The sequence below is a fragment of the Meleagris gallopavo genome, chromosome 14 (genome assembly GCF_000146605.3).
Source record: "Meleagris gallopavo isolate NT-WF06-2002-E0010 breed Aviagen turkey brand Nicholas breeding stock chromosome 14, Turkey_5.1, whole genome shotgun sequence".
Classification (NCBI taxonomy): Eukaryota; Metazoa; Chordata; class Aves; order Galliformes; family Phasianidae; genus Meleagris; species Meleagris gallopavo.
The window spans coordinates 11,386,376-11,408,174 of NC_015024.2; the positions used below are offsets into that span (position 1 = coordinate 11,386,376).

The following is a 21,799-nucleotide window of genomic DNA, read 5'->3' on the forward strand; positions in this document are numbered from 1 at the left end:
GGGGGGCGGGACGCGGCGCCCCGCGGTGTCCGGCGGCACTGCGCCTGCGGCTGAATGAGCGCGCTGCCAAGCATGTGATGGGCGAGATCATGTGTTGTGGTGCGGTCTCCTCTGCGCCCATCCTGGCGTTTCTTCCTAAACCGGGGACGGGCCGGGTGGGCGACTTCTCCGGGCGCCGCTAATAACGAGAATGGAAACCCGCTCCTTTTGTACTGCGGCTCTCTGAGCGCTTCCCCGGTGTGCGCAGTGAAACGCCTCCTGTGCCGCTCTGCCACCGCCTTGTGCGGCACACAGCGCTTAGACCTGGGACTCTGCTTGAGCTTCAGCGCGAAAAGTTGCTTTAGATTTTTGTGAACGGCACTCGTGGGCACACGTAGAGTTTTGGACCCGTGATTAGTGAAAACTGGGAATATTATCTTTGTTAGAAAAGGTCGACAAAGAGGGGAGGGACAGGTGAGAAAGGCGTGCGTTCCCCCAGCTGTCAGTCCTCTCATTGGGGATCTTATGCCCATGGTTTATAATGTGAGTAAAGGTTTCCGTGCTGCCTTCTTGCTAATGATTTTCTTAATGCCGCTGAATGCGGCTCTATTTCCTGATCAGCATGTCTCATTTCAGGGTTTGAACTATCTCTTGAGAATTAAGTGTGGAGTTTTCTTGGTGAATGCTGACAGCTGCACTCCAGGAAGTTCTCTTAAGTTAAATGCTTTCAGATGAAAAGCGATGTGCCACCACAAATTTTACAGTTGTTCAAGCACAGCTTTATGTGGTGAGGCTTTCTACTAGAGAAGTGGTTCCTCTGGTTCAGGTTTCTGCTCATCCTCTTTCTGTCTCAGAGGCAAAAATGAGCAAGACCGCTCAGTGTCACTTGAGCTGGTCAGAGCCCTGGAGGCAGGCAATACTGTCACCACTGCTGTCTTGCTGCTTATCTGAAAAAATGCTCTGTTCCTTGCTCACAGCTTCAGTGACCCAGGGGAGGAATAGTCCTGTGGTGTACTTGGTGGCAGGTGAGAGCCCCTCTGTGCAGTCAGGGAAACGATTCTTGTATTGTTTAACGTTGTGTGGGGCAGTCATCCGTGGCTGTGTGTTTTTTCAGGTTTCTGTTGTGAATGTTGCCATAGAAGGTTTTTTTAATAGGAAAATGTTGGAAGTTAAGAGTTCTGATATCTCTGTCCTACAGGATAGGAAAGTACTTCTACATTACTCTGGGAGATCTGTGTACGTATTGACTGATCAACATCCAACAGATAATCTCTAAAGATAGAGAAAACACATAGCTGGAGGAAGTCTCAGATAATCCTGCTGGACAGGCTCTAATGCTGTGCATTTTTTCGTCTTGAACAAGTTAGGGCAGATTTTAATTAATTTCACTTTGTTTTCCTAGGTCAGCTCTCTCTATGTACCACTAAGTTGCAAAGATAAATCAAACAGATATTATAAATGTGCTTCCATGGGTATTTTTAAAAATAACAACGAAATCAGTTTCTGTGAAGTGAGTTAAGAAAATTTAAACCTTGTTTGAATGACTAATCTAGCTGTGTTTGCTGGGTGTATGAAAGAGGTCTGCACCAATAACGTGGTATTCTTGTTTCTGCTTCTGACCTCATGAAATTTGTGTATCTTACTGTTTTTGCATGCTTAGAATTAGAGTATATAGCAGGTAAGTTACATTTTTGCCCCTGATGTTTTGAGTGCAGATGGTAAAAACAGGAAGAAATAAAATCAGAGTAAACTCTGGGCTCAGTCTGTAAACTACGTGGCAAATGTCTTTGTGTAGCTGTAGGGATGTCAGTGGTTCTGTTCCCTTTTTGACATCATGGCATTCCATCAGTGGAGCCAGTGACACTAAAGAGGAGACCTCCATTGTGTCAGAGCACTTAAACATAAATCTGGGGGTGATTTCTTATTCTCCCTACCTCTTAGAATTTTCATCTCTTATTTGAGTCCTTGAATATGTGAATAAGAGGACGTTAGGATGTGGTTGTTAAGCACAGTGGAGCGTAAGGAATGTGTGGAAAAATAGTGATAGTGGAAGGAAAAAAAAAAACCAAAACATCCGCCAGAAGTATTTGTGGGGCTGTGGCAGAGTTGATGCATGCAAAGCTTTCCTGAGAGCCTTTGTGTTTGGTATGACTGCAGAACTGAAAAGTCGATAGAAATGGGAGAAGATGCGAAGTGGCAGCTTCAGAAATCAGGCCGAGGACATTAGCAAGGATTCTCAGAAAGTGTCCTTGACTGTGGTGCTTGTAACAGGAAGTCTCTGAATGGTTGTCCTAAGGCTGTGAAATGAAGGCCACAGAAGTGTTCTTTCTGCTTTGGAAGCTTAACTGTGGCTTTGGGAAACCTTCTGTTGTGAGTAACAAACCTGAGGGAAGTGAGGCGGCTCTCCTTCCCGTTGGCTGAGGCAAGGTGTTGCACCAGTAACCTTCCATTTTGTCTGCTTGTTTTTCTTGATTTGTTCTAATTAACTACACAAACATACATATTTATTCCTGGAGATCTTAGGCAAAACTAACAGTGGAACTAAAATATTGATCAGCGAGCCTTGGAGAGTCCCTTCCAACTCAAGATATTCTGTGACTGTAACTTGAACAACACAGATGTTATAATTAATTGCAGTTATTTTAGCGCAAGTTCCTTTTTTTTTGTTCCCATCCACATGCATCACCATAACATTGGAGTGTGCTTTTCAGCTGCTTCCTTAGCAAAAGGTAACACAACACTCATGTATACATATATGTGTATGTGTGTGTACATATGTAGTAAAACGGTCACTTTTTTGTGTGCTCTGCTGTTATGTAGAAAAATGGTGCATATGACTCTGAATGAACGGGTCAAAAGATACTGATTAGTCCTGCCCTGGACTTCTCAAATAATATTAAAGAATTTGCTAAATGTCACCTTTAAAACATTGGTAGAATATGTGAGCAGAAGGGGATCAGAAGGAAGCATGGGAGTGGCTCTTTTGTATCATTGGATCTTGGAAGTGATGCTGAGTGAGAGTTCAGTCCATTTTTGAAATGTTTATTTTTGAATTGCCAACAGAAATGCCTGATGTTAATTTTAAACAGTTTCAGATACTTCTCTTCTTATTGGTGAGCATCGTTTGCTTTCTTATAATGATCTTGGCTGATGTGTCCTGTGGAATTCCTAGGGAATTACTGTATTACATACATGCTTTGTGATTGTTCTTGCACCTATGTGAGTTATCAATAATATGCTATTCTGTTCCCCCTCTCCCGCCCCCCCCCCCCCCCCAAAAAAAAACCAACCCAAAAACCCCAGACAAGGAAATAGTTTGAATGAGAAATCAAAAGGATTGAATAGGGGCAATAGTGGCACTTTTGAAGAGTAGTGTTCAAATTTCCACATCATTCATTTTGGTGGGTCATTGCAGGTGTTCCTATGAGATGCAGACACCTGTACAGTGGAAAGGTTTTAGGTTTTTCACAGTATTTCCACCTCCTTCCTCTGTAATTGTTAATTTACTGAACATAAAGCACAGTAGTGTTGTCCTCACTCTGAGTTCTTTGTCCTTAACATTAAGAGAGCCTTCCTTTGCAGAACATCTTACAGTGTTATGGTGTGGTATGATGCAAACTACCTCCACAGAATAGCTTCTCTATTAAAAGTCCAGGGAATTTAGGGGACACTTTGGTAATTACTAGCACTACATCCTCCCTTCTTCCCTTGAAGTGTGACCAACTCGTGTTGATGCAGTTGTTGTGTTTGTAATCAGCTATTCCAGAACTTCAAAGAGGTGGAAGGAAGGTTTTGATTGTGATCTAACTGTTAAGCCATTGAGTTTAATATCCAGATAAATGCATGTTCTTTCTTCATAATATGTTTAAATAGTGTGTATGTGTAAGCAAGCCTAGCAGTCTGAAGGTGTGGAAGTAACCTTACAGTTTTATTTATTCTTTGGTCTCCATCAATAACATTAGATCAAACATAAAGCAAAGCATTAGCAATGGATTCCTGTTGACAGTGTTTCAAAAGAAACGTTTATGCATTAAATGTTCTAATTTTTGTTAGGCCCTGGCAGCCCAGTGTCTGGGACTTGTTGAACAGAAAATACCAAGTGAAAGACTGCCATTGTGCAGCTGCTGCCCTTGGACGTGGCTTTGCCTTTGCAGAGCCAGTTGTAACTGACTTAAATCTGTGGGATTAAATAGAGCAACTACTGTTAGTACTAATGGAACTTCACTCCCTCTATTTGTCATGTTCACACAGAGTAACTTTGAAGATAAACTAAGTATTAAAGAGTTCTGATTTCATTTTTCTTCAGTAACATGGCCAAAATATGCAAAGCTTTATGGATTTTCTTCATTTTGATTGTTAGCTTATTACAGAAGACTTGCTCTTCAGTGTTTGTCCTTAGATTGTACTTTATTCTATTACAAGATTACTATTGTGTTTTTTTACCTAGGTGATGTACTTCTAAGGGAGTCACCATTAGTATCTCAGGAGCCCCATAGATAATCTTCAGTATAGATAGAAAATTAATTACAAGATAAATGTACCTGAGAAAGTGAGAGAGCTGGAAGTACGAAGTGAAAGGATTCAGGTTGCTCACTGAGAAACAGAGCTTTAAAGGTGAGCTGCATGAAATTTGCAGTCATGGCTGAATACTGCTAAATGTGTATTAATTTACATTCGTAAGGAGGAGCTTATACTTTGGTTTTAAAAGAGAAGTTCCCTGCAATTTTAGCATCATATATATACATGTGTTACATGTACAATTCTGACATCACCACCATTATTCCTGTATTGTCTCTTAGAAAGCTGTTAGAATCTATTGAGAAAGATATCCTCTTATTCTAGCTTGCTCTGAGTGCCTCCATGTACTGACATTGCTTTCCTTGAGTGATCTTTATGTTCTAAAATGTGAGGAATGAGAGTAAGCAGTGCTTTTTTTTTTTTCCCCTTGGTACTTCCTGAAAGAACTCCTGATACTTCTTATGGCTGCGCAGAGGAACTGAATTCTAGATTCAGTTTCTGCTCTTGTAGTATCCTGCTGTTACCTTGCACAAATAGGAACTGCATTACTCTGTGTGCTCACCTCTGAAAAGAGTATGAGTAAATATGAAGTGAGTGGATGGCTGGTTGTTATAAATAATTGCTGGATTCTTAGAAGCTTCAGTTTCCTTGTTTAGGAGGTTTTCTACAAGGAAAATTATATGAAAGCTGTAAAATTCGATTCTTCTCATTGGTTTTAAAATTAGGCTCAGGAATGGAATGTATTGCAGTACTAGGTATCGTACTTTATAGTAACCTGATAACTGTGCTGGTTTTTTCTCATTTTAAAAAGCCATATTAGGGTAGTGAAACAATTCTGTCAGTGTTGCAGAGTCCAATCTTCCCCTCCTACTGACACAGAAACTTAGTTGCACCCTTTTACGTAAAATGGTACAGTGGGGATTGTGGAGAAGACGACAGAACAATCTCACTTCAAATTATTCACAAACCAGCCATTAAAAGACATTAATGTTTAACAAAGAGCAGTTACTCATTATTCAAATGAAGACTGGAACCATAGCCAAGATAATCTGTGAATGTTTCTCACTAGCTTTAGTAACGAGTTCAAATTCATGAATGGTTGTAGTTATTTTTTTATGAAAAAAGGAGAAGAGAATAGCAAATAGAACCCTAGCAACCTTATTTGTTCCTCATTTAGTTCCTTATTGTATCTAACATTTCTTTGGGTTCCTCCTGTAGCTTGCTTTGCATACACTACTGCATTTACATCCTTGTGACCATGGCTGGCTCTGTATCGCTGCTCACAGCACAGAACAGTTGCGTGGAGCTTCTGGCGCTGCAAGGTTCTTTGAACTGCATGGGTTTAGGTTTCATTTCTTTTCTGAGGTGCCATCAGTTCCACATTAAATGCATCTGCACTCTGCATGTAGTGCACTCAGGTGCTGGTAGGCTTCTGGTACATTTATACACCACTGTAACATGAAACAGTAAATCATAGCAAGTGTGGCTAAAAAAGTAATGGAGAATTTGAGAAATCTGACTGTGGATGAAAGTCCAGTGTATAAAAGACTCTTGCACCCATGTGTTGGTTCTTGTACTTGAGATGTTTTTAGTGCATTTTTTTTCTTTTTAAAGACCTGAGGAAGACTTTAAGAAGAACCTCCAGAAATCTGTTGCACAACCAGTCAGCAGCTTTGAGCTCATCTCTCTTTTGTTTGTGAGGTTGTAGAAATTTTGGTGATCGTGTTCTCTGTGTGTTTCAGCAGACAGAATACTTGGAGGAGATGTAGAGAAAAGCCTGTCTTACAGTTCTTATACTTGTGGGATTTGGTCTGTATTTGATAAATATACATCAGCTGTCATATAATGAAGCCCAGCATTCTATTAGTAGCAGTTTTACTCCAAGTCTTTTCCATACTGGAGCATTTCTTTTCTGTGTGGAGCCTGCAGACAGCGACTGGTGGGAATTCAACTCTGAGCGTTGACTTAGAAATTCCCTCTAGGAGGGAAGGCAGCTCTGGAAACACCTTGCTTTGATGGTATGTGGGAGGGACTGCAGGTATCCATTCTGTAGCACTGCTTTTAAGATAAACATACATAAATCTTGATTTTTATTTCAATTTGCTAAAAAAAATTTCAAGCTACTGCTGCTTTTATTTCCTGTGGACTTCCTGAGAGTGGCTTGAAGAACAGCTTTCCTTCTCTGACGTGGTGCAGAGCCTGCAGGAACTCAGCTGCCAAGGGGTGCGACAGCAGGTGTGGTTCTGAGGTCGTGGTGCAGAGCCTGCAGCCCAGCGGTGTGAGCAGGGGATGTGCCAGCACAGTTGAGCAGATTGTCTCAGAAATTCTTTCTGAACTCTTTCGTAAGGAAGGGTTGGGATTTCAAGTTGGAGGTGAAAAGGTAGTTTTGGTAAAATGCTGATGTTCCATTAGTAACTTTCTGTACTGTGGATCCAAGTGATATGCAATGAAGAATTGTAAACATTAAGGTACTGTTTCCCTTGCAGAACATTCTAAAAACATGTATGGAGTTTGTGTGGAGAGGTGGACAGTCTGTTTTTTTGGGTGATGATTATAAAACTTCTGTTGCCCATTCCTTTGGATTTTTGTGTAAATTGTAGTACTGAGATCCTCGTTCATGGTGATTGTATATTAGCAGTGTTATAAAGCAGGATGTCACCATGGCCCTTCATTTCCATTTTGACTCTTCCTCCCTTGGGGTAGCATATTGTTTTCTGCTTCCTTTTGAGAAAACAATATTCCAATGAAGAGATCTTAAAAGGAAGACAAACATTTGATGGTGGTGGCTTTTTTGTTGTTTGTTTTTTTTGTTTTTCTCCCTTTTGGGGATCTGGTAAACGCTGCTGTTTCTGTGGCAACACTCACTATTCCTGCTCATTGAGGAAGAATTGCACCTGCAAGGACATGCTGTAGTGTTTGGATCTGGTCAGTGCCAGGTTGTCATGGGTGTGGAGAGCATCTCTGTATGAAGGGTGTCTCTAGGATAGCTCAGGAATCAGAAGCTAAAGCTGATGGAGTTGCTTTTTTTCTTTTGAATGCAATTTGTCCTGAAACAGTTTATCATCTAATGTTGTCAATGTATCTGATTAAAATTCATAAGTACTTGTAGAACTGAAAGACTTTGCAGTGATAAGTTATGAAGGATGGCTCATTAACATAGATTAACATTCACTGTTTTTTGGGGAAGGGTGGGGGCAGATTCTACAAGTATTCTTGTTTTAAAATACTGCTGCTTAATGAAACTAAGAATGATAACATTAATTCCATCTCTCAAGCATATAGAAATTAAACATCACCAGCTATAGTTTCATAATGATTTCAGTTCTAGTCCTTGAGTTTGTGTAACTATGATATGTTTGTATGGACTTCAGTTTTTCTTGTACTGTATGTGAGTATCTCATATCCTTGCGAAGCCATTTTAAGTTATTTGATTATTAAGTGTTGTCATATATCTTTCCACAGCTTTCATGTGGAGACGTTATTAAGTGTTCATAGCTCAGAGATCTGCAATGTGCAGGATTTGTTTTGAAGCAATCTATAGCAGTGACTGCGGGGAGCTTTATGCTTTGTGCTAGAGGTTCTGCCACTGAAAACGAGTTCATCTGCTGCAGCTCGCTTTGGACTTCTTTATCGTTAATGGCAAACTAAAGATAGGGTAGGTGCTAAATTGTGCCCTTTTGCAGCCACTAGAAATGTTCTTGAGCATAAAAGAGGATTTTTCCTGGGGTGGGCAGAACACAATGATTTTTACTTTTTTAGAAAACAGGACAAAGCCATCTTCACTCTTCCTCTTTTCTTCAGAGTCATCTTCCTGTGAACACACACAGGGTGCAGTTACTGGAAGTGTGTTTTGTTGTTGGCTTTTTTTTTAAATATTGGTTTCAACCTGAGATTGTCTATCGAAGTAGTTCCTTATGTGGAGATGATTCTTTTTACAGCTATGCTGTGTTTTAGGTAAGCTTTGTTCACTTGTCATGTAGTATCATTAGAAACGTAAGTCTGAAAGAAAAAAGGGTACAAAATACATCATTCTGAGGCATGTTACAGAATTTACTTTTGCTTGTAATTTTGTATATCAATATTAGAGCATTGTCAGCTAGAACATTTTTAGTGGTGGTTATGTTTGCAGGATGGAGTCCTAAATCCTAGACAACAGTGACTTGGAAGGATCCACAGGCTGTCACAGATCACCAGTAGATGCATTTGCTGACATTGGCTAAGAGGGCAGATAATGCATTGAACTTAGTCCAGAATGTGGACAATCATTAACTTTTTTAAAGAAGATTTTATATATATATTGCCTCTCAGCATTGCTGCTAGCAGTGATGCCCCAGTCTCATCATCTTTGTGGCCCTTTTTCAAGCTGTCTCCAGTTCCTGTGTGTCCTTGTCTCCTGTGCTGTCAGTACTGGTATTCCTCCAGGTGTGGCCTCACCAGGGCTAGGCAGAGGAACCATCTCTTCCCTCAACCTGCTGGCAGTACTTTCCTAATGCAGTCCAGGATAGCATTAAGTTAGCATTTTTGTGCCTGGCGTATACAAGTTGTCTTGTGCGCTGATCTAAACATGGATATGTGAGATTAAGCTCTGAATCAGCCTGAAGTCACACTTGATGTTGGTGTTACTAATTGAAATTCCTCTTGCTCTTTTATACAGATCAAATTTGATGACTGTACAATTAATTCCAGCCTTGTCTTATGTAAAAACATGCTATATTTATCACTCAAATCAGTAATGGCAGTAGGAATTGGTAATGAAATTAGAAGTGACCCAACCAAAGAGCCATGGGCTTTTACATGCCTTCTTTTTTTAGCTATAGGATGCTGTTCTTAAATCCTACTACCTATGGAGCTATAATTACCTGATCCTGAGCTCTGGTTGACCTGACAAGTACAGCTGTGTAACAGCCATGCTAGGCATACAAAACACTGTGCCCTGTCTCTGTAGCTGGTTGTTTCTGCTTGGATTCACATCTTCTCTTTACCATATTTTTCTTTGAGTTGCTTGCTTCTGTAGAAGTTGGTTGTTTTTTTTTTTTTACAGTTGCTTCTTTCTACAGTCTGTCACATGGCATACAGCACCTGACTGAGAGTGACTCCAGTCTATTTTTTCTGAGATGGTAAATAGTAAAGAGGCAAAAGGAAAAGCTTTTATGCTGCCTCTCACTATGATTGCTCACATTAATTCTTCTTTTCTGTTCAAGTGCATGATGAGCAGACCACTGAAGAAATGCTAAGTCTAATGATTTTTTCCCTTTGCACCAAAACTGTTTCGAAGCGCTGATGCAATCATTGGTTGTCTGTTGGCTGGATTGTGCTCAGGTTTGGGTCTGCACTCAGGGACAGCTGTGTTGTCTGATTGTGATTGTTGCACTTCTGCGATAACGTGCTCTGCAGTGGTGGTGGATGTGCGAGGTGTGCCAGAGTGTGAGTGTGGGCTGGAGCCTGGCTGTGTAAGTGTGCCCCGAGCACGAGCAAGTGCCCTTCTGCTGCTGTAGGTCACGTATTTGTGCTGGGAGCTGTAGTAAAGCAGTAGTTAAGCAGTATCCCTTAAGCCAATTAGGCTGCCAGAGAAGGGCATTAGGGTTGGAGCTGTGGGATCACAGTGATTTCCTGTTCTTATGTTGCCTGTATTTGTATAATTGTTTTGTGGTCACATATCTATATCTTAACAAGTGACGATCTGGACATTGTCATGGTATCATAATAAACATTTTTTGACAGATCTATGGCAAAGACGGTGTAAGAGAAATTCCCATTACAATGTGTATTGCATAAAAAGCAAATGTTGCTGTTCTTAGCATTCCTATTTCCCATTTACCTCCTGGTAAGATTGGTTTGCCAGCAGATCAGCAAGTTGCTGCTATTGGGCAGGTGTGTGTGCCTGCATATATACGTTTTTTCTCTATAGGTGGCTGGTTGCTGCCCTGTTTGTTAGAAACTTCAGCAGAAGAGTACAAGCTGAAAATATGTAGGTGATAGTGAAAATGGGATCTTATAGTAATGTGACTTGGCAAGGATTTGAAGCAAGTGAAGTTGCTGTTAACTTCCTGTTGAAAAAGTAATTATATTGTTCATTCCAGAATAATTTGTCTGACATTATAAGAAAGTGTCTTAAATCACTGAGCATAGCTGTTAATTGCATTTTTATTTAGGTGCTCCTACATGCTTAGCTACACAAGTGAAGTTCAGTTTTCTTTGTCCTGTATGTACAAATGAGATGTGCTTAATTACTGCTTGTAACAAATGGTTTGAAGGACTTGTGTCAGTTTGGCTCTTTGAAACTTGACTGTCTATAAAAGACATTCTGCTTACCAGTGGTTTAAGGTGCTTGTAAACTATGCTAGGTAGGGATGGTGTTGTAAAACTGTATCACGGTAGTAAATATTTGATTTTTCCAGATAGCTTTTTATGCCCCAATACCACGTTATTTAAAGACTGTCAGTCTCAGTAGGACTTTATAATAAGGCTGCCAAGCGGCTGCCAAGTGCAGATATCCAACATTTACATTCTGTGTTGTGTGATGGTAGCTGTGACATGATTCCAATTAAAAGCTTGGTCTGCACATTGCAGATGTCTTCTGAATATTAATACGTGCTACAGACAGAGCAGATGGAATCTCTTTTAAAATACAATGCAGTGAATGTGAAATTAAGGCTGGCTTTCTAATGAAAACAAGCAATCAAACATCACCCCCCCCTTTCCCTGGTAAATTGCAAAGATATCTGTGTATCAGCATCATCTTTCTTTACATATAAGAGGAAATGAATTCTTCCTTATAGACCCAAACAAAAATACAGCATTAGGTCTAACTGAAGTTATCTTAAATGCTAAATGTACCTAGAAAAGTATTAGGAATGAATGCAGCGTTTGCTCTGTCTTAAAATATTCCAATGGCTGAAAGACAGATATGAGGCAGTGGATAATAGTTGAAATGTAGAATGTTATTTTGGGGAGTTTTGTTGACAGAGACTGTGTAGAAGTTTGTGGGTGTGTTTAATTGGGATTTGAAGATGTCACCTGAGGTGTATTAGGAAAGATTAATCTTGACGGGGGTGGCCAGCAGGGACAGGGAGGTAACTGTCCCCCTCTGCTATGCTCTTGTGAGGCCCCATTTGGAGTATTGAGGTCTGGAGCCCCCAGTACAAGAAAGACAGGGAGCTGTTGGAGAGGGTCCACAGAAGGCCACAAAGATGATCAGGGGACTGGAGCACCTCCATTACAAAGACAGGCTGAGGGAGCTGGGCTTGTTCAGCCTGGAGGAAAGAAGGCTGTGGGGTGACCTCATTGCAGCCTTTCAGTACCTTAAAGGAGCTACAAACAGGAGGGGAATCAACTCTTTGAAAGGGTTGATAACTGTAGGACAAGGGGAAATGGTTTTAAGTTGAAGGAGGGAAGATTTAGGTTGGATGTCAGGGGGAAGTTCTTTACAGAGAGAGTGGTGAGGTGCTGGAACAGCTGCCCAGAGAGGTTGTGGATGCCCCGTCCATCCCTGGGGGTGTTCAAGGCCAGGTTGCATGGGGCCCTGGGCAGCCTGGTCTAGTATTAAATGTGGAGATTGGTGGCCCTGCCTGTGGCAGGGGGGTTGGAGATTCATGATCCTGGCCATCTGTGATTCTGTGAATGGGAGGGATAGTGTATAACTGTATAACCTGGAACAAAAGAGTGCCAAGAACATCATCAGCATTGTAATCTGTCGCAAAACCAAAGCTAGCTTTCAGGAAACAGCAATCCAGCTGTGAACGTGCGTGGGCTCATTATTTACTACTATTCCAAGATGGACCTTGAAATGTGAGGGAAATTTTTCACTTTTCTGGTAGCAGGAATATGTTTAAAGTCTGGGAAACAGCAGCCTAAGGTGTGGGTTTTGAAACAGAGCAGAAGGGTTTCTGTGTGAGTGGGAGCCACAGCTTTCCTCCTCCTGATGCCATTTCATCCTCCCAGGCAGAATACGGGAGCAGGAGGACGGGGTGGTGGCTGTGCAGAGTGGGGAGGGAAAAGGCAGCGCTGTGCTGAGGGCTGTGAGTACAGTGCCTCAACTCGCTGGTGGTACTAACGTAGTTGTGGCAAGCTCTCCTCAAGTGTAATTTTAAAACAGCTTTTACCTGAGGCTGCATAAACACTAAAGCTCATAGCAGCGATAGCATTTTCTTCTTTAACTGTACTACTTGATTTTTCCCCAGGTGTGAATTTGCACTGTGTTGGGTTGTGGCAGTTACTGCCTGGCTGGTGCTTCCCACAGCCATTGGCCTGCCCTTCTGAGGAGGCTTCCAGCCTCAGCAGGGTGTCCTTGCTGCAGCTGTGTGTGCCTGCCTTGGCCACGGTGCTCTGAAATGGAGAGGCCTTCAGCGCGCCCTGCTGTTATTGTGGTTTTCATAATCATATAATGTGTTCAGGGTAATGGTGGAACTTTTAATTAGGTTTCTGAAAATGCAAAAACAAATGATCACGGCTGAGTTTGGCATTATTCACATTGTGTTATTATTACATATCTTTTCTACCATTTCTGATGAGTGAGAGTCTGTTAAGTGGGGAGGTGAAGCCTAAAGCAGGGCTGGTAGAGTCACAGAGCTCTGAGAGCTGGGGAGGGAAGAGGTGGCCCTTCTTTTGGCACTGCCCCAAGGCACTGCTGTGTGCTGCTGGGTTTCTTACAGAGGGAAGTGTTGGGAGGTACCAAAGCTGATAAGATTCAGGTATCTTGTCCTGTCTGAGGCATGTCTTTTGAGGAGGCTTGCACTTCTCATTGCTATGGTTGTGCTACTCTGTAGTCTCTATTCATCTTTAACCCTTTCTAGTTTTTTCTGGAAGAATCTTTATACAGCTTGCCTCCAAACTGTTTTCAATTCTTTTATTTCTCATCATAGGGCTAATACTTGCTTTGTAAGCCTAGCAGCGTTCTGCCTCTTAGTTTTTTCTTAATACTGTTAATATGGCTCCTTTTATTTTCATATTTCTGAAATGCTTTTCTCTTTACTTGGGCTTTAGCAGCAAGATTAAACTTCCCCTTTTCACTCAGCAGTAACCTGACTGCCTTACAGTGCCTGGCCTTGCTGTGCCTTCCAGGGCCTTGTGTCTTCTGGCAGCACTTGGGAGAGCTGACATATCTGCTTGTGTCTCCTCCTCCTTTGCAGCAGCATCCTTCTTTTTCTGTGCAGTGTGGAACTTTATTATTAAAAAAAAAACAAAAACAAAAACCACAAAAACATCCCAGCCTTTCATTTCATACCCTGGCAGTTCTGTTACAGTAATGGCATACTGTTATATCTCCGATCACTGTGAAATGCATCCTTTCACTTGAGATCGCACCTTAGTACTGGGAATTTGTCTAACTCCTTTTCTGTAAAGCAAATGCACACATCATTGCGACCCATTTGGTCTTTGTAATGTAGATCACACTCATAAAAATCAACTTCAAAAGCAAGGAAGTGTGGTGTTTGGCTAGATCTGAACATGTCAGCAGGAAATAGGAGAGGGGTGTGTGGGTCAGCTGTTGTGACATCACCATCAGGAGTGCTGCTCGATAGCCATTCCTTCTCCTGTACTTGGGCTTCAGTTAGGCTGTGCTAACTCCGGAATTGCGAGTGCGGGGATCATTGTGTAGCAGGAGTGTGCTCCTTCTTGGTACTGAACTAGTATCTGCTGATGAACATAACCAAAATCACAGCATGCGCTGTAGAGCATTCAGTCATGAAATGAGAATGCTGAAATAGTGGTATATTTTTCTAAAATGTCTTTGATATGAAAAGACAAACATAAATCTTTTAGCAGTGGTTCTTAAGTTGTTATAACCAGAGGTTTCTCCTGATTTCTTCCGTCAAGATTTATGGCTTTCCTGAACGTATCAGCTATTTCAAGTCTGCCCATCCCAGAGTACATCATATTTTTCTTCCTTCTTAAATAAAAGAGCAGACTGAGAAGAGCAGAGCAGCTCTAATATCTTTGTGAAACATGTTTTTTTTTTTTAACTGACATAGCTGCCTTGCTTGTTCATTCAGCTTTTCCCTTTAGAAGTACTCAATAAATGCTTCCATTTTGTGTCAATAATTTCTAAATATAAATTAAAAATCAGTTAAACTGGAGACCATGGTGTGGTGCTACTTTGGTTTTATGTTTTATCTCTTGCTGAGTTCTATTTTTAAACACTATGACCAAAAAAGAATTAACGCCCATGTTTTATTGAAATGTTTAATATTAATGTAATTTTGTGATTGTTTTCCAACTTAATACACGTACTAATCACAGAGAACTGCCTAGTACTAAGTTGTTGAAAACTTGTTTAGATTAGCATTTATTGCAGTCTGATTGCATGGTGAAAGTCTTGATTCTTTTATAGCACACTGATTTAATTACTAGATAGCCTTAAATGTTGATGCTTTAATCTTTAATTTTTCTCAAGGCAGTGATGGCTCATATTCATGTAAGTCCATTAACATCTTGGTGAGTAGGAAAAGGCTGACAGCTGCAGCCTGGCACTTCCTTATCGTACCCTGATACAGCATTCCATACAGACAGTCACACCTCGGATTTATGCTGCGCTCTACTTCTGGTATTTAAGCTCTCATGGTTCCTACTGGCAGCTCTCATTTTGTTTGATGATCTTCAGTGGTTTGCTCAATAAGAGCAGTTTGCGTTCAGTTTTTCTCTTTGTTCACACAGGATGATTTTGCCCCATTATTTGATGGGACAGTGCTCTAGAAGTGACTGATGTTTTGCTACTGCTATTAGAACTGAGGGAGCTCCTCTACTGAATTCATGCGACCCTTCATAAACTTTGCTCCATCTTTCATGAGGGAACTTCCAACAAGTAGTTAAGTTGGTCAGGCTGTTGCCTGGAAGATCTGTGATAAAGGAAATCAATTTTCTGGGCACACAAGAACTTTACTTAGTTTGTCTCTATAAAGTATAACCCCTATCAGAAGCAATCAGTGCGTTTTTCCCCAGCTGTAATTAGGGAAGCATTCACAGATCCTGGTAAAAAGCAAAGTCCTTTTGGAATAGGAGCAATGTTTTCATTTAAGGTGTCTAGTACAGAGTGGTAAGCTCTCGTACTCTGCATGCCTGGAATGCCAGTTCTTCCTTTGTCCCTGAGGTTTTTTTCCTGTGACCCTGGGCAAGTCTTTGAGTTTTATTTATCCTTTCTGTAGGAATGCAGTGTTCTTAGTAGATGAAAAAAGAGAATAGCAGAAGCTGGGGATGGCTGTTGTCATTTGTCTGTACTCTCAAGCTTTAGTGCTTTCTGTAACCTCTCAGAGTTTGTAAGTAGTGCAGACAAATGTCTCACACTATTACTGTGGTAATGCAGCTTGTAAGAAGCTTGCTGCTATTCTTTGCCAGTCACTTTTCAGTGCACCGGCAAGGGTGGGATCCCACACGTGGTAGGGTTGGTTAATTCTCTTATATCTGGTTTGTGAAGTTGGAGCCACTAAGAAGCAGTATTGCAGCTATGTCGCAATAGGGTGTTTTGCTATTGATATAAGTCATGTTTGTACAGAATGTTTGATACTGATTTTATGCAAATGATTCATATCAATTTACTATATAAAGAGAGAGATGCACCTTTCAGGAAGAAAAATTGCACAGTCCTTTATTAGCAAATGTATGTTGCTAATTTTTCAGAACTAACTGTTTGAAGGCAGCTCACCAGTTTCAAAAGCCAATTTCTTACTGAGTGACTTCATAGCATTATTTCTTCCTTGTGTGTGTACATATATGATGTCCCTGTGTGTGAATGAACACTCACTACTTATTTTCCTTAGTGCAGGAAGAGGAGAATGTGAGTCAGGTTAAGTAATACGGTATAAAGTTGATAAATACTTACTAAATATTTGATTTAAACTAGAGAGCTTAGTGGTTCTAGAAATTAAATCTATAATAAAAAGAATCCCACAGCCAAAACTTGGAATTTTCTCCATTGGTGAAACCGCCCTGAAGCGTTCCTGTGCTTAATGAAGTCCGTGCTTCAGGTCGGTCTGAGAAACATGCATGTGTTCAGCAGAGGTTTCTGACTCCTCCAACAGCTGGGGGTGTTCGTGGCTGAAGTCCGTCCTGGCAGAAGCGTAGGATGCGGGCACACAGCTGGGAGCCTTTCTGCTCTTGATGTCACATGCCATCGGTTGCCAGGGAGGAAGTGGGACTGTTCTGGTTTCTTCTGGTACAATGGTTTGATTTACCACAGTTTTTGTTGCCTTTCCCCAATTAGTCTTGGCTGCCACAGCACAAGCAGAAATGAGCCCTGTGCCAAAGGTAGGAGATGTGTGGTGATTCTGTGATGGTGAGCTTTAATGCTGCTGCCTGAGGTTCGAACCTAGAGAGAGTTATAATACAGTCCTCATCGCAAGCTCTTTTTATTGTTCTGATTGCTTCAATCAACGTGTAACTGACCTGATGCACAGCCATGGTGTGCTGTTGGGTATTCTAAATGTGGATACAAATAGGATGAATTGTTTCTTTTTTTTTTTTTTTAAAGTAGTCATTTTTTTGTTTTTGTTGTAGGCAGGGGCTTTACTGAGGGTTGGTGTGTTGGATTTTGTGGCAGAGTGTAGGAGGATGCGTGCTCTGCAGGCTGCCTTGGTATCAGAGCTTACAGTTGTGAGCTATCAGTGTGCTTTAACGTAATGGGTTATGCTTTAAATTAGATGCCCTTTTATGTTTAGTGTAGGAACTGTTTCCGTGCAGGCTGGGCTCACTGTGACGTGTTGGTCCCTGCTGCCCTATGTAATTCAGTGCCATCTGCTTGCAGCCCAGCGTTGCTGCGGTGGGACCATGGTGAGCTGTGCTCTCAGCATCCCTCTGTGCCAGGCATGATCGCTCCATGGGAGCGGCCATTGCTGCCTGTGCAACACTGGAAGTAGTCATAGACAAAGAGCTTTTCCCTGGTAAGCCAGAATAAAAGAAAAGGTAATCTTCAGAAGTAGGAAATGTCATGTTTTAGCTCCTTAGTATAGGAATAGTCATCGTCTGACAACGTATAAAAGTGATCCTGAAAGTTTATACGTGTTAAAACTGTCACAAGTGTGAGGAAGAGCAAACTATCGATTTAATCTTAAGTGCTTTGTGGAGGCAGAATAATAGCAGTCTTTACTGTCCTTAAAAGGTTATGTTTTTTTGCTCATTTTCAACACAGTGGAGTACTTGGTGCTGTGTCGATGGCACTAATCCCTGCTCTGAGATAAAATAACCAGTATTCTAAAAGAAGCTGTGGTCTCTGGAAAGTACTTTTCTGTGGAACCCAAAGTATGTCAGAGCTTTCTGTAACTGTGTCATTCTTTTCAACGTTACATGCTCTTAGACATGAGTAAGCAGTGTGTGGTCAAAAGGTGGAAAAGAAAAAGATGCTTGTGCTTGAATCAGTTGGGGCTAACAAGAAATCTTGTTCAAGGAATTTAATCAATAGTCAGGAAACTCATTTATACGTTACAGCTCCTGAAGAGAATTGGATTCTGTTTTTTATGTGATGTAATTTGCTTTTGTTTTTGCTAGTCAACAGGGATAAATTGTATCTTTACATGCTTCTATAAGCTTAGGCCTCAACAGATGTTTATTCATGATCTTAATTTTTGCACTGCTGCAATAAAATGTCATGGTGCATTTTAAGTCGGGTTAGTCATTACTTGTGGCAAACTGAATTTGAGTGGAAAACTTTGGGCTAAAAGTATTCACATCAGGAGGTGAGACTCGTTAATCATTTAATTGGAACGATTATGACCTAGATGAGGTGTTTTTTACCATGAATATGATATTTTGTTTTGAAATCAGTATTTCTCTTGTGTCTTAGAACCATGAATGGGTTGGGTTGAAGAGAACTTAAAGCTGGTCTGTTTCCATCAGTGATTGCCTTCTGGAAGGTATTTCAGCTAAATATGTACTTGTGGGCGAGTAGGTGGACGAAAGCTTTATAATAAAACTTTTTTATTTCTTTTTAAGAAAGATTGGTATGGGATTTCTGTAGTAAAAATGTACTATAATTTTTCAAGATGATTACTTTGAATTCTTAAATAGCATTTGTAATTTTGTTTTGCTTATTTTGCAGCTCCTGTCATTAACAGATACAACAGAAGAGTATCAGGTATGATTTCTTATAAAGAATTTTATGTCTCTGACAAAGTTTTGAAATGTTTATTTGACTGAAAGAATTATATTTAAAGTGGTCTTTTCTGTTTATTGCTATTTTATTTATCATGCAGCTTATGGTATTTTTATTTCACATAAAATATCTTCAACATGTATGTAGTAGTTACAGATTCTCTTTTAGACTACTTTATTTGAAATTTGGAGTGATTAACGATAGACAGCTATGATTAGCTGCCTAAAGATAACCAAATGCCCGTGATTACCTGAGATACTAATGCAGATTCCAAGGATATGTAAAACTACGGAAGATGGACTTGTTTATTCCTGTTCCCCAAGCTGTAAACAGCTATGGAAATAGAGATAAGGAATTGTGCTTGTAGTTCTTTGTGTTTTGATAAATGTAGCAGAGCTTTAAAGCCAGCTTGTATTGATTTTCAAACTGCAGAGAAGCTTCAGTAAGGAAAAAACCTTGCTAATTAGTGAATTTTCACTTAGGTGTTTAGTTGTTAAAGATCTAAACCACGAGTTCTTCAGGTGCTTGACTCCACTGGCAAATGCTGCTTTAATTGTTGTAAACACATAGCTGTCATTCTTGAAGACTCAAACTACGAATTCTCTTTAACACAGGAGTGGGATTTGGTCAGGAGGTTTATTAGTGCTTGTTTTGAAAACTTTGAGTAGATGAGTTTATTCAATTCTGGCTTATGCAGTACTTCAGTAAAATACTTCTAGAACATCAGGTTTAATAAAACTGCTTGAGAAAAGGTAAACTATTCAGAAGGTCAGGCAAACCTTTTACACTTAAAAATTACTGTGATTTTTCTCCAAAAGAACAGTGAATTTTATTTCTTTGAATTTTTTTAAATAATTAAAAAGTGATGATATTGCTTTCATATCCTATATATGACAACTCAGTTTCACATGCTATTGTTTCTTTCCCATCCTGTAGTGCTGAGACCATGCAGATTGATTGATGGAGATGGTTCTGCTTAGTTGCTCTCATTGTTTCTGCTATTGTTGCTAGTTATTTATCTCCTAGGCCATTGTGGAGGGAGAGAGTGGTGGCTTGCTTGGCATTAAACTCTTCCAGGTGCTTTGGCAGCTGAAAAGGCTCTGCAGGGAATCCCAGTTGTTCTTGACCAGAGAAGAACAGCTCTGGTCAGAGGCACAGCCTGCAGAGCAGGTGGCCCTGGCTGGGGGGGTGAAAAACTCCATAGGCTGTGCAGGAGGGTCATCCTGGGAAAAGGGAGCTTATCTAATCACGTTGGTGCAATTCATAGATGTGCTGAGTGGTAAAGCAGTGCTCTTTTGCAGGGAAACAGCCTTTTCCAGGAAGTGCTAGGAGGGAGAAAGAAATGAGAGCTCAGTGTTCTCCTAGAGCTGAGATAATGGATTTGTTACTTGTGTATAGCATGTTTGGCCACATAACACTGAGGTTCCATGGCAGGCACACAGACCACAAGCAGTGTGTCTGTCAGTACGAATTTGGGTACAAGCTAGTTGACTGATATGATTAAAACAACCCTCTATTTAGAAAATAATAATCAGCGCCTTTGTAGAAATTAAAAAGCAAAACAAAACCCATGAAAACAACAAAACAGCCATCACCACCATCCCTAATTTTAAGATCTATGGGCTGCAAAAGGCTGTGGTGCTAATTACCCACTATAATGCTTGCTGCTGCTGTAAGTGAATTTGCCAAGTCTGAGCCTTTTGCTGATATGAGTAACTCATGTTGCACTACCTGTCCACTGTCTCAGTCTGCCTGGGCTTGGTTCGGTCAGCCTGAGAGCCATACCAATTCCTGCCTGCCTAAGAGCTGGATTGTGTTGAAATTCATTCTTGCATGATTACATTTCTTGATCTTTTTCCAAGCGTAGGGGCTCCTTTCAGACTATTTTTTTGTTAATGAGGTCTCTGTCTGTGATGAAGGAGACTGCAGAGGATGCTGGTGTGTAGCCTGGGCTTTGGTTAGTGACTGCAGGCCCTGTGGGAGAGGTGGGAGACACCAGTGATCCCTCCTTTCACAAGGGGTAATTGAAGGGAAGAGAGAGCACTGTGATTAGACCTACTGTATGGTATGTATGATAGTAGTCCTACTAATTGATATGTGAAATTGAGAAGTTGCTACTAACAGTATATGAATGAAAGTTCACTATGTTTTTGGAAGGAAGGGAGTGTCACGCCTACTTCAGTCTCAGTTGGGCAGTTTCTCCTCCTCTTTTAGTTTTAACATTTTTCAAAAAAGTAAACTTTTTTGCTAGATTTCTGTATTGCCATTTCGAGACATCTTAGAGTCATTCCACAAAACACCCACTCTCCAGCAGGCTTGCTGACTTCCTCACAGGATTAAAAAAAAAAAAAAAATCTGACAAAATAACACCCATACTATAGACCAGATTTTTCATCTGTTTTCTCTGATTTCATTCTATCCAAGTGACCTGCTGTAGTTTGTTTCTATTGCATATGCATGTATTCCCTCCTCGATCTACTTCCAGTCCGCGTGGGATTGGGATGAGATTGTAGTTTTCACATTCAAGAAACTATGTAAGTAGAATAATTAAATTGTATAATCTGGGAAATCTGGTTCTTTTCCTGGTCTTATGCCAACAAAACAACGTGACTGTCAGAATCTGTAACTATCTTCATGTTAATATAAAATGTAATAGAAATGGACAAGAGTTGCTTTGGCTGGGGCTTTCAGCAGGGGCTGCAGAGTCTCAGGGAAGTGGGGAGGATCAAATTTGCTGCCTGTGGAATTGTGTGCTAAGCCCTTTCTGAAGATAAAACTGCTGTATAAATGTTTATACTTAGAAAGGATAATTTTGTTTAAAAGTTACTGAGTCCTGTTTTACTGTGTATGGCCAATAAAAAATAAGAGAAACCAAGTTAGGAAATTCATGGTTTACTTAAAAAATATATATATATATATAAATGCAGTGTTTCTCCTAAGGAGGAGTGCATGCTTTTAAGGTTCTGAATGTTCCCTGCTGAAGAGCAATGACAGAATTTCATTTGTGCCCTTCTCATAAGTGTCATATCTTAGCATCTTACTGTTTCAAGCTCCTCCAGGCTCGGGAGAGGTCCTTCCTGATGAGCAGTGTCAGAAGGCATTGGGAAGCTTTGCATGTGTGAACAAGGAGCAGGCTTCCCATACAGATTGTGGAGTTCCCATCCTTGGAGATGCTCAGAAGCCACCTGGGTCCAGTCCTGATCAACCTTTTTAGTGGACCCT

At 40.7% G+C, this 21,799-nt stretch overlaps 1 protein-coding gene across 1 annotated transcript in view; it reads left to right on the top strand.

Moving 5' to 3' along the window:
- Positions 1 to 18,507: 18,507 nt before the first annotated feature.
- The window catches only part of PRKAR2A (protein kinase cAMP-dependent type II regulatory subunit alpha), a gene marked incomplete at its 5' end in the record, with an annotated part of 31,054 nt that continues 27,762 nt past the window's right edge, over positions 18,508 to 21,799 (top strand). The window contains one exon of the mRNA XM_031555511.1: positions 18,508 to 18,559. Within this exon, the coding sequence (XP_031411371.1) occupies positions 18,508 to 18,559 (52 nt within the window). The remainder of the gene's footprint in view (positions 18,560 to 21,799) is intronic.